The 11930-nt window shown below is 50.9% G+C and overlaps 1 protein-coding gene across 1 annotated transcript; it reads right to left on the bottom strand.

The window, feature by feature from the left end:
- Positions 1-7829: 7829 nt before the first annotated feature.
- LOC146859717 (uncharacterized protein C11orf96-like) lies at positions 7830-10007 on the bottom strand. Its single transcript, XM_085646288.1, has one exon. It carries the CDS (start codon positions 9812-9814, stop codon positions 9443-9445), a length of 372 nt encoding a protein of 123 aa, XP_085502414.1. The 5' UTR covers positions 9815-10007; the 3' UTR covers positions 7830-9442.
- Between the last annotated feature and the right edge of the window lie 1923 nt (positions 10008-11930).

Here is an 11930-nt window from a genome sequence, read left to right as displayed (position 1 = left end):
ACTCCCACATCCATGATGTAGAACAAATGACCATCGTCCCGCATCACATTGGCATCTCCACACAGTCATAATGTACAATGACATGCAGCCCACATGTAAACTGTGCCAATGCAGACACATGCTTGGAACACGCAGTGAAACCGCATTTTCCAACAGCATTGCAGAGGGACAAGCAACCCCTCCTGCACACAGACGTGTCATCACCATGAGCAATCAATCAAGCCAGCGTGGACGAATGTTGGGGCCGTGACTCCCGCTTACGTACATGTTGTGGGATCTGAGTCACAGGGGGCCTCCCTGCATCAAGGTGGTACATAACTGACCCCACAATGAGCCCTGATGTCACCTGTAAGCCAGAAATGGCAGCCAAAATGGAATGACCCTGAGCACATGTGAAACGCCGAAGAGTGGGATACCCTACCAACTGTGACCCACAGGACTGGCAGTTAAAAAACGTGACACCCCAAACAGCACCACTGCACAGAGGTGACACACCGACCATCCATGAACACGTCACAAACTCGCCATCAACACATGTCACACTCACACCTGACTGAGTGATGTGCCGGGACAGATGAGTGACATGCACTTAGTGAATGTAGGTTTGTAAGGTATTTATTTGCAAATTCCGTGCCTGTGGTCAATCTGTGCTGTCCCATGAACGCCAAGGACAGTCACAATGTGACTTGATCATCTAAAGAAATTTGTAATGATGTCGTCCCTGCGGGCTATTCCTGCTGCCGCTGCAGTGGGGCGTGGTCCACCTGCCTCATCCTCATCATCCGGTGCCTCTGGGGCTGGTATCCATGGTGCCTTGCTGCATACACATGTGTTGTGCAACACACAACATGCAACGATCATCTTGCACACGATGTCTGGGCTGTACAGGAGCCTTCCACCTGTGACGTCCAGGCACCTGAAACGTGACTTCAATACGCCAAATGTGCGTTCCACGATGGCCCGGGTGCGTTTGTAGGCCGCATTGTACTGTCTCTGGGACTGTGTGTTTGGGGCACGAAGGAGTGTCATCATCCAAGCGCAGAGTACATATCCCTGCTCACCTGAGACAGTGCAGAGAGACATGAGTCAACAGTTGGTTCGGCATGATGTGTTGGCAGGCTCACTGTGTCATTGGTGTGTGATATGTGTGGCTATGTGATTCCTGTATGACATGTACTGCCTGTTGCACATGAGCGGCATCAATGTGTAGTACGTAGCCTCACTGCTGCTCCCCCCACCCCCAGAGCCAATTCACCAGCGTGCGCAGCGTGGTTGCATCACCTACACACCATGGCACAATGTTGCCATGCCCGTTTGCCCATGTCCACAAGCCTGACAACAACACTGCGATGTAGTATGCTGAAGGTGTGCGGCCACGTGCGTGTAAGTCTATGGTAAGGACAGGGCGGACACAGATGTAGGGTACATGTCTGGCCAAACTCGCCCTGCACTTGAGTGTAGTCCTCTGGCCAATGCTGCGGGAACAGCAACACACACATCAGTTTGCATGTATGTTCCCGGACCCTGTGCGGGCTTGCCCACCCTCATGTACCCCTCAGACGAGGCCGCAGGCCATGGGCATGCCACGAAGCAACATTGCACATTGCGTGATGGGTGGCACCGGCACCACACCAGACACACATGCATCGGTTGCCTCTTTCCCAAGGCCTAATCTCGACCACGCCCAGAGCCACGTGTCGAAAGACCACACCCCACGCCTTGCTGCCGTATGCCGGTCAACTCAAAGGGGGGTCCGACACAGCCACATGTCAAAGGTCTACACTGCTGCCTGAGATGACAAGGTTGCGCACGCTGTACACAGCACGATGTGATGTGGTATGGCCCGGGGCCCACATGAATACATAATGATCACACGGACACAATGAGATAATTTGTGGTACGGGAACGTGCGCCCGGCACCTTTATTGTCAGGGTCACACGTCCAGTGACGCTGGAGGGGTGTAGGGTAGTGTAAGCAACCCCTCGGTGGTAGGCTGGTGCTGCCAACAACTATAACAGTGATCTGACAATCAGAAGTCCAAAGTACAAACAGCAAGGGTCCATGACTTGAGCTACACAGAGTTAGTGGCACAGGATGCACTGCGGCAGGCACAGGCACACCTGCAAAGAACAGTGACTTGTGGTGAACTGAGATAGGGCCACAAGAGCTGAGCGGGTCCTCGTCGATGTCCCAGGAGAATGTTGTGGAGTGTTACGGGGGACAGTGGAAGGTGTCCATCCAGGAAAGGATGCAGAGGGAAGGAGCAAGCAGAAACAGGCATAATGTAGGAGATGAATGCTACAGTCTCCTGTATCCCACCATGTCACTATCAGCTACATGATGAAGGCAACCCCCAGGCCATGGACTCAGACGCCAAATTAGTCCAACGGGAGTGTGCCCATGACTCCCGTGGCACAGAGTCAGTGGCACCAGAGCTGGAAGGGGAGGCGGTTTGCGACAAGGCCTGAACACTGATATCAACTCTGCAATTGACAAATCAAGAGTCTGTTCCAAATGAGTGTCTGACTCGACCACAGTGTGTGCCGGAAGAAGGGGTCATCGTGGGGCAGCCGCTGTGCAGCCAGCTCCTCCTGGATCACTAACACATGGCGTTGGAATGGCAAGTGGAAAGGTTTCCTGGGTGACGGAGGTGGAGGCACTAGAGCAGGGTGGGTGTGCACACAGCAACCATGCCGTGCCCTGGCTGGGACGGACTGGAAAGGATTTGTCTGAGGCCTGCTGGACCGGTGTGTAGACCTATGGCAGAAGTCCACAAGGGCCCACAAACACGTGTGGTCGGACTGCTATGCAAGGAGTTGGTGGCACCACATTGAAGGGAGTATAGGGATTTGAGCTCTGCCTTAAATATGTACTCTGCCATTGCATAATCAAGACTCAGTTCCAAATGTGCAACCTACTTGTCCGATGCTGAGGATGGTTGTCCTTTTGAGCCTGTAGTGGGCAATGACATGCTCTGGTGTTACGTCTGTGAGACTGGTGCGTTTCCTCAAAGTCCGCTGTCTTTGTCTGCGCTGCCTCTGTGGTGGTCCGAGGGGGGGGTGTGGTGGTTGTCTGGGTGGGGGTGGCGGTCCTGGGGGTGGTGGCGGTGGGTCTTGTGGCCCTGTTGGGACTCCGAGCTGCATGATGAGTAGCTTCATGGCATCTGTTGATCTTCAGGTGTGACTCTGGGCTTGGTTCCCTTTCTGTTGCCGGTTGTCGTCCGACTTTGCACCAGGTCAGAGCAGGTGTTGATTTCCTGCTGCTAACGTGCCTTATCGCTTCTTTTGGGATCGTTTCGCCGTTGTGGCTGGTCGTTGAGAATGTTGTGGAGTGGTGTTGTTGCTGCTTTTTGCTCGGGAATGCCTACTCTGCATCTCGTTAGCGATAGTTGCCGGGGTCATGTGTGGCGATGTTTTTTGAGGATTCTATCGCCGGAAAACTGGTGACATGGGCTGTTAGCACCGGCTTGTAAATGGGGCGGAAACTTTATCGCGAGTTTGGCTGTGATAAAGTGCCGTTAACTCAGCAATAGCTCCTTGCGAATCTACCCCAAAGTACGGAGTTTGGGGCATGTCCACATACAAATGAGGGTGTGTTTGCACATGTGATTGCGCAACATGACAGACACAGGCACATGAGTACAGAGGGTCTTGATGTGAGCACCATGGGCCTCAATTACAAGGCCCTTGTGCTGCCGCAGCATCACTTTTTTATGCTGCCGCGGCACAATCAGTGCACCACCCTGCAACATATCTACAAACTGCTGCATTGGGTCCAATGCGTCAGTTTATAGAGGCCTGCATCACATTATACCTGCGCCAGATATAGTGTATGGAGGGTAGGCGTTCCCATGTAAAAAAGCCATGCAGAACTAGTGCAGTGAAATTTACAACATTCCACTGCGTCACTGTACATCTTGAGTGCGTCAAAATGCTTATGGCTGCTCAGACCAGGCGTATGGATTGACTCAGGACTTTTACAATGTATTCTGACACATTGCTGGAGTTGCGTTAGTTTTACGACCATCTCCAGCAATGCGGAACTTTTGCGGCAACAGATGCGTCAGAATTTCTGACGCATCTGTTAACCCTTGCGTCATGGAGACCTGTATTGTACATACACAGTGGAGGCTCCTCCACTAAGACGGAGGTGCGTTGCCCCACATGAAAAATAAAAGGATAACATAACTTTATTATCATTTTATTTTTACGGTACTAAACTGGCACTGTTTTGATTAAAGGGCGGGGGCTGGGCTGTCAGACAGCTCATGAAGTGCTCATGAATGTTTGACCGGCCGTTTTGGGCTGGCCAAACTATCTTGCGCACTTTGTATGTTCTCCACACAGGCTGCATTACAGCCTGGGTGGTGAACATACCCAGGCTCCCACTTCCTCTCTTAACACCGAGCCACGGCTTTCAGAGTAATCAAGACGAGGCAATCAGCAGCGTTGTGATTGGCTACGGAGCCCGGGTGCTTTCTTGCTGTTCCTGCCTCATCGAAATTAAGAAGACCGGAGGAGAGGAGGCCGCGGCAGGCAGGTAAGTCCAATTTTCTTTTTTTAAGCCCCTTCCGTGCCTTACCCCCTTCCCCACCCGCTCCACCCCCATGGACCCATAACCACCACTACTGAAAATACTGCAATGGGGAGTTTGGCCCAACTAGGGCCAAGGGTCGGGTAGGGCCAGAAATGTATACACATGTAGAGAAACCCAACTCTCGTGGCGGGTCAATGCGTGTCTTGAATTAACGCTACAATCAAACAATAATTTACTAATGTATGATCTTTTTTAATTACATTTTCTTTTGAAAAAGACTCAAATCTTTTTTAACAAGTCATAATAAAAGGACACAGTGTAATCAAAGCACATTCAATTTCCAACAAAAAATATATCAAATAATTTGCACATGACAATACGGATACCACATTTATCAAAACAATTCAAAGCAAAAAATGACAAAAAACAAACAGCACTTTTTTTGGAATATATATCAATTTAGCATAATACTGTATAGTGCGTACAGACATTTGTTGATCCTACAGCACTTTAAGCTAACAACTACTCGGCGTATGGGAAACAGAGTCAATACAAAAAAAAAGTAAACTTCAGCGACACACACCAGGCGTGTTCTTATTCTTATTCCTTTCCAACAGTCCCGTAAAGAAGTGTGAAAGGTTCGCTTAGTAAGGAAGTTGAACGCCGCATTGAGTGCGCGCTCCGCACGCAAAAGGGATGTTTGCCTTTCTCTTTAGCGGGTTTGTTCTCGTTAATGAACATGAATAGCGGGTGGTCTTTTACGGACTCAGCCACAAGCCCTGCTAATAAGCATTTTTCACATATTTATCCCCGTAGCGTGATCCAGAGGCCACAGCCACGCTACATGCGCTCGATTGTCAATAAACAATACAGGCGGAGGTAACTAATGCCCAATCCGCCAGGTGTGGCGTTTCCCATAAAATACGACCAATCAGTGTTTTGTTCGACGGTATGAACAAAAAACCGTTTGAATAAAATACAGTCTATTTTGTAGGGCCATTGACGCAGTGTACCCCCCAAACAAAATGAGGTTTCTTCGCTTTCTAAAGGGATAAAAAAGATAAGCTACATGGCTACTTACAGTCTTTACAAACATGCGGATTTTAATAGTTAAATGCTTATGAATGAGTTGATTCTGTCTCCAACAGAACCTGCTGTGTCGATTCCCCAATTGAAAATCGAGTAGGAAAAAGAAGCGCTGTCCACCAGCTCTCTAGATTGGGTAAAATCTATATTTAATATATTGTCAGAATATCCAGTGAGGTGGGAGCCCTGATAATGACCAATCATAACCCAAATTTGCATATTTGTTTGCTTGTTACAGACAACACCATCCATTTAAAATGAAGAAGCCCTGAAGAGAGCCCCTGTACTTATTGCCCGGGACTCGAAATGCGTTTCAATCCGTCAAACATTGAGGAGTATTGAATTGATTTTCTTCCCCCCTGATGGTGCCACCACAATTAGATACACCCCTTGAGCAGGATCCTCTAGGAATCTCCCATTGTTTCCCCTACACACCGAGGAGTTGTTAGCTTAAGGTGCTGTAGGATCAACAAATGTCTGTACGCAATATACAGTATTATGCTAAATTGATATATATTCCAAAAAAGTGCTGTTTGTTTTTTGTCATTTTTTGCTTTGAATTGTTTTGATAAGTGTGGTATCCGTATTGTCGTGCAAATAATTTGATATATTTTTTGTTGGAAATTGAATGTGCTTTGATTACACTGTGTCCTTTTATTATGACTTGTTAAAAAAGGTTTGAGTCTTTTTCAAAAGAAAATTTAATTAAAAAAGATCATACATTAGTAAATTATTGTTTGATCGTAGCTTTAATTCAAGACACGCATTGAACCGCCAGGAGAGTTGGGCTTCTCTACATGTGTATAAACTGCTATAAATACAGCACATCCATGGCGTTGGGCCTGATTCACAGAACTAACTTAAGAGAAAATCCTAAACTTACTACCATTTTGGTATTCACAGGAGGCAGTTACTCATTTTGGTATTCACAGAAGTTAGGACTCCTAACTTTAGGACTCCTAAATGCCTTCTGTGAATACCGAAAGTCTGAAAGTTAGGATTTTTCTCCGTTTAGGAGTCCTAAAGTTAGGAGTCCTAACTTTACTACTCCTAAACTGAGAAAAATCCTAACTTTAAGACTTTCGGTATTCACAGAAGGCATTTAGGAGTCCTAAAGTTAGGAGTCCTAACTTCTGTGAATACCGAAATGAATAAGTGCCTTCTGTGAATACCAAAATGGTAGTCAGTTTAGGATTTTGTCTTAAGTTAATTCTGTGAATCGGGCCCAAGGACATTTGGGGCAGGCGAAAGGAAACTGACGGTACTCTCCCATGAAATGTGTCGTAGCAGTGCTGAGACATGCAGGTACTTTCCCTTTCAAATGACAGAGGTGCACGTGCCCAATACCGCACAGCACCTGCCCATTACACTTCTGGTGTGATTTAAAAGGTTGCATAGAGGGCGTCAGTATGTCTCTCCTCCTTCCCACTGTTCCACTGATGACTGTCACAACCGGGAGATCTGACTGCTGCGCCCCGAGCAGAGACCCCCACCCTCACATCATGGCAGGGGTCGCTGGGGGTCAGGGATGCTTAGCCTCGCATCAGGGTCTCATCCTGCCAGCATGACACTACTTCTCACGCCGAGACACTTTTACAACCTAAATCCACACAACTGACCCACACATCACCCACCCTGAGGCAAGGCGGCTCCATCGCTTACGCCACGACCCCCACCCTGCCAACCCTTCCTGCCCTCCCCCATGGACTCCCTGGTGCCAGGGTCACACTGAACATAGAATACTTTCGAAATTATGAAAACACTACTGCTCGGTGTTTCAGAAGACGAGTGTAAGGGCGACTGAGCAGCAAAGTCAAAGGCAGCGGGGGATGGCGGATGGGGGCGTGGGAGGGAAAGGGGGGCAAGGGTCCAAGCAGGTGCCCTCGGGCCACCAGGGGCAATGAAGAAGCAGCTGGCTACAGAGCCCTTCAAAACTGTGAAATAAAAAGTGCCAATGTAAAAAGAATATGGACGCAAACAAATACTGTAAGAGGAGAGGCGCTAGAACAGTCAAACTAAAAGTTGTTCCGGCGTCGTTCCCTCTCACTTCAGCCTCAGGATTTAATGCTCATAAGAAGTCCCTGCTATGAGTCCCTTTGAAAATTAACACTTTCCTTTCACCAAACCCTTCTTCCCCCGGTCCGTGAAGCCGAACATATCAGACAGAAACTTCTCGAATGACTTCTGCAAATGTATTTATTTTATATTTTGTAGGTAGCATATTATATACATTCATTTGTTGATGTGCAAAGGTATTAAGAATAGTTTTAAACGCTGACAATAATACAAAGAGAAAAGACACAGATCAGAGGGAAAGTTTCGTTTCTCGAATGAAAGACAAAAAAAAAACAATCTTGCATAATAGTTTAAAATCACCAGATGGCATGCATTGACATTCGACCTGTTTGAGGGGACATTGACAGTCTCTGCAGAGGGCTCTGGCCTGGAGAATAGTAAAAATCCGACGAGCTGATGACGGGCATCTCTCACAGTCTGTTCATAGCAGTCTCTCTCTGCGAGAGAGTGCAGACGCTCACTCAGCCCCATTAGCAGAGGAGAGTCCGGCGTTCCTCTGCCTGATCACACCTGTCTTTCCCTGGGTGGTTAAAGTCCAGTGTGAGTCTCTGCCCAGGGTTGGCAGCTCGAGGCCGAGTCTCTCCTGGAGCTCAGGGCTCTGAGGTGCATCTCATGGCATGGGGCTGTTGAGGGCCCCCAGGCCTTGAGGCTCTTCATATAACCCCCTCTGCCCTGCCCACTGCTGCAGTTGGAGGTTGTTGAGCGCCCTCTAGCCATGAGATCCTTTGATGGGGTCAGATGGGAGTTGCTGAGGATCACCGGTTCGTGAGGTGCCTCTCAATAAGACAGAGGCTGCTGAGGGTCTCCACACGGGCTCCGAGGTGCTTTCACTGAGCAACAAGTAGGTTCTGAGGGTCACCTGCCCCAAGTTCCCTCTCAATTGCACAGAGGTTGTTGAGGATACCCTGCCCCCGATGTCCACATCAATGGGATAGAGGTTGTTGAGGGTCACCTGCCCCGAGGTCCATCTCACAGAGTCACTCAGGGGTTGTTGAGGGTCCCCTTCCCCGAGGTCCATCTCACAGAGTCACTCAGGGGTTTTTGAGGGTCCCCTTCCCCGATGTCCATCTCACAGAGTCACTCAGGGGTTGTTGAGGGTCACCTGCCCCGAGGTCCATCTCACAGAGTCACTCAGGGGTTGTTGAGGGTCCCCTTCCCCGAGGTCCATCTCACAGAGTCACTCAGGGGTTGTTGAGGGTCACCTGCACCGAGGTCCATTTCACAGAGACACTCAGGGGTTGTTGAGGGTCACCTGCCCCGAGGTCCATCTCACAGAGTCACTCAGGGGTTGTTGAGGGTCACCTGCCCCGAGGTCCATCTCACAGAGTCACTCAGGGGTTGTTGAGGGTCCCCTTCCCCGAGGTCCATCTCACAGAGTCACTCAGGAGTTGTTGAGGGTCACCTGCCCCGAGGTCCATCTCACAGAGTCACTCAGGGGTTGTTGAGGGTCCCCTTCCCCGAGGTCCATCTCACAGAGTCACTCAGGGGTTGTTGAGGGTCAGCTGCCCTTGAGGTACATCCACGGGGCATTCAAAAGAAGTTGAGGGTCAGCTGCCCCATAGGTCGTACTCAGCAAGACCGAGGTTGTTGAGGGTCACCAGCCCTTAAGGTCCATCCCACAGAGTGATCCAGACACTGAGGCCCATCTCACAGCCAGTCGCACGTTTTTAGGGGTCACCAGCCCATGGGGTCCATCTCAATGACACGTAGGCTGCTGAGGGTTCTCAGCCCCAAGGGCCCCTCTCAAGGGCCACAGTCGGAGTCCCCCGAGTCCACGCTGGACCTGTTGCAGCTGCTCAGCTCCGCCCTCTGCTGGAGGTGCAGGGACTGCGTGCTCCTCCGCAGGGACTCCAGCGACTGCAGGAAGGACCTCCGAGCCCTCTCCTCATCCATGGCCGAGGTGCCCTCCTCCTCCACCTCCTGGATCTCCCCGCAGGTCACCGGCAGGGTCCGGAGCCTGACCAGTCGGGGCCTCCTCTGCCGGCTTCGAGGCGCCTCGGCCTGGGTGGGGCGGGCGAGGTCCTGGGCGAGGTGGGTGCACCGCGGCATCGCCTCCTGGTAGCTGGACCACATGCTCAGCATCTCCGCCTGATTCTGGGGCATCATCTGATACATTATCCGGTTAAGCTGCAAATACGGAGGGAGATGGCGCTGTCTTGAAGCCTGGGACGGAAAGGCGCGTTTGTCCTTCAGATGCAGGGGGTCGGTGAAGAAGTCAATCTTCTCTGCTTGTCACCTCTAGAGACTTCTTTAACGCAGCGCCTCGGGTCCGCCTTGCAGCACTAGAGAAGGTAGGCAGGCTTCGCTGAGGGCTGGCACTGATGAATGTCATGTGCTGCTTCCCAGCTTATATCCCCTGCTCCCTCCCACTCACCGCCATGTTGATGTGACAACAGCCTCCCCCACATCAAGCGCCACCCGGCACTGACGCAGCGAACCAATTTAGGAAAACCCGAAGACACGGTCTCGCTGCTCAGATAGAGCTGGTGCTGCTCAGCGGGTTAAAGCACCGGCGGTGCCAGGGCTTTTCCGCTTCAAATATGTCACGTTCTAACTTTTAAACAAATGGCACTCAGCCTGATCTTGTAACCGGGCACAAATTACAGACTTTGCCTCGAATTCAGCCTGCAGCAGCTGCATACCCGACGGTAAAGCAAAATCCTGTGACCACCATTGATGATGTGTGTGATCTTGTTCCTTGTAAGATTCGCTACGTCAGAGTGCAAATCCAGCAGGCTGAAGGCGCACGGGTCAAATCATCCTCAGAATGACCAGGGCCCTTAGTGCCAATATCGGCCACACTCACCAGCCCTCCTGCAGCAACGTACAGGTAGCATAAATAAGCAGACAAGACAACTTTTTGGTGGAGAAAATTGCTGCAGGTTTATTAGCATACCAAATATGCCAACATGGTGGGTTATCTTACAGGTGATCGAAAGGGAAGCCGCCCCTCGCGGCCTACCACCTGATGGGCCAGCTTGCATCGTGGTCTTAGCCAATCAGTGCTTAGCGGTTGTGGTGAGGGGATAGCCCCTCCCACTTCCGGTGAAACATTGGTCCACCATATAACTCACGCCCCCCCCACGAGGGGCGGAGCATCCAAGCGACCTCCGGTTGTACAGGTTTCCAACCGCCCGTAGGACAGATGGGGCGCCGTCGCACCCCAGGGTCCACCGCACAGACTTCCTGGGGATATTCGGCCTCAGCACCCTTTGTGCTCCTGAAGAGGGTACCCCTGAGTACCTTTCCGCCTCTGGATCGCCATGTAACTCCGCCACAGCCCTGGGTGTGGCGACCGTCGCAACCAGGGCCCCCCACCAAGGCCGGTGCTCCAACTTACATCCCGCTATTTCCAGGGCCTCCCCTAGGTCCAGGAGGAACAAGGCCATGCCTATTCTGGAGAGATGTACCCCATCGTCCACTAGACACCCTGTGGATTTAACATGAGGCAAACCATGTCTTGTGAATCCAAACCCCATTTGGTCGGTGAATTTACGCATCGCGCATCTGACTCTCCTGCGCGCAGCCTCCATTGCCTCCCCAGTTCGGGCTCCCTGCCACAGGAGCCGGGGAGTGATCTCGGACCACCACCGTTCACATGTCCCTAACTGGTTGCTTCAATTGCAAACTGTGGCCTTAATGTTTTGAAGCAGTGTCCTTTTGCCCAAAGTAGCGGCCTTATCTTTAGCTATTTATGGTGCCCCTCCCCCTATCCAGCAAGGATAGGTCCATGCTTAACTGGACGGATGTTCCCCATTGTCCTCAAAGCACCCTGTGAATTTGGCGTGAAGTAACCCATGTCTAAGGAAGCCAAATCCCCTCTGCTCAGTGAATACACGCATAGTGCAGATGACCCTTCTGCACGCAGGCTCCTTCGCCTCACCCAACCGAGCTCCCTGCCACGGGAGCTGGGGGTGATTACAGACCACAAAAATGCACATTGTGGTCTTCGTGGTCTCCTTCTAGGGTGCATTACTTCGCCCCACTGACCAGACAATTTTACAGTTCTTATGGATTGCTCCCTGGTGACCATGGTAATGGTGTCAAAACAGGTTAGAGGGAATATGTGAATGGGACCCGTTATTAGACACTGCACCCTTTAGTGGACTGACAACTTACTCAGCCCACCCTGCTTGCTGAACCTTCAACCGGTCACAGCTGCCCCGTCCCTGCTATCCACCTGTGACCCTTGATACTTACTCCAGTAGTGGTGTCAAGCTACCAGGTTGTG

Source organism: Triturus cristatus, chromosome 3_1, assembly GCF_964204655.1.
Source record: "Triturus cristatus chromosome 3_1, aTriCri1.1, whole genome shotgun sequence".
NCBI classification, from domain to species: Eukaryota; Metazoa; Chordata; class Amphibia; order Caudata; family Salamandridae; genus Triturus; species Triturus cristatus.
This window is presented reverse-complemented; position numbering and strand designations above follow the sequence as displayed.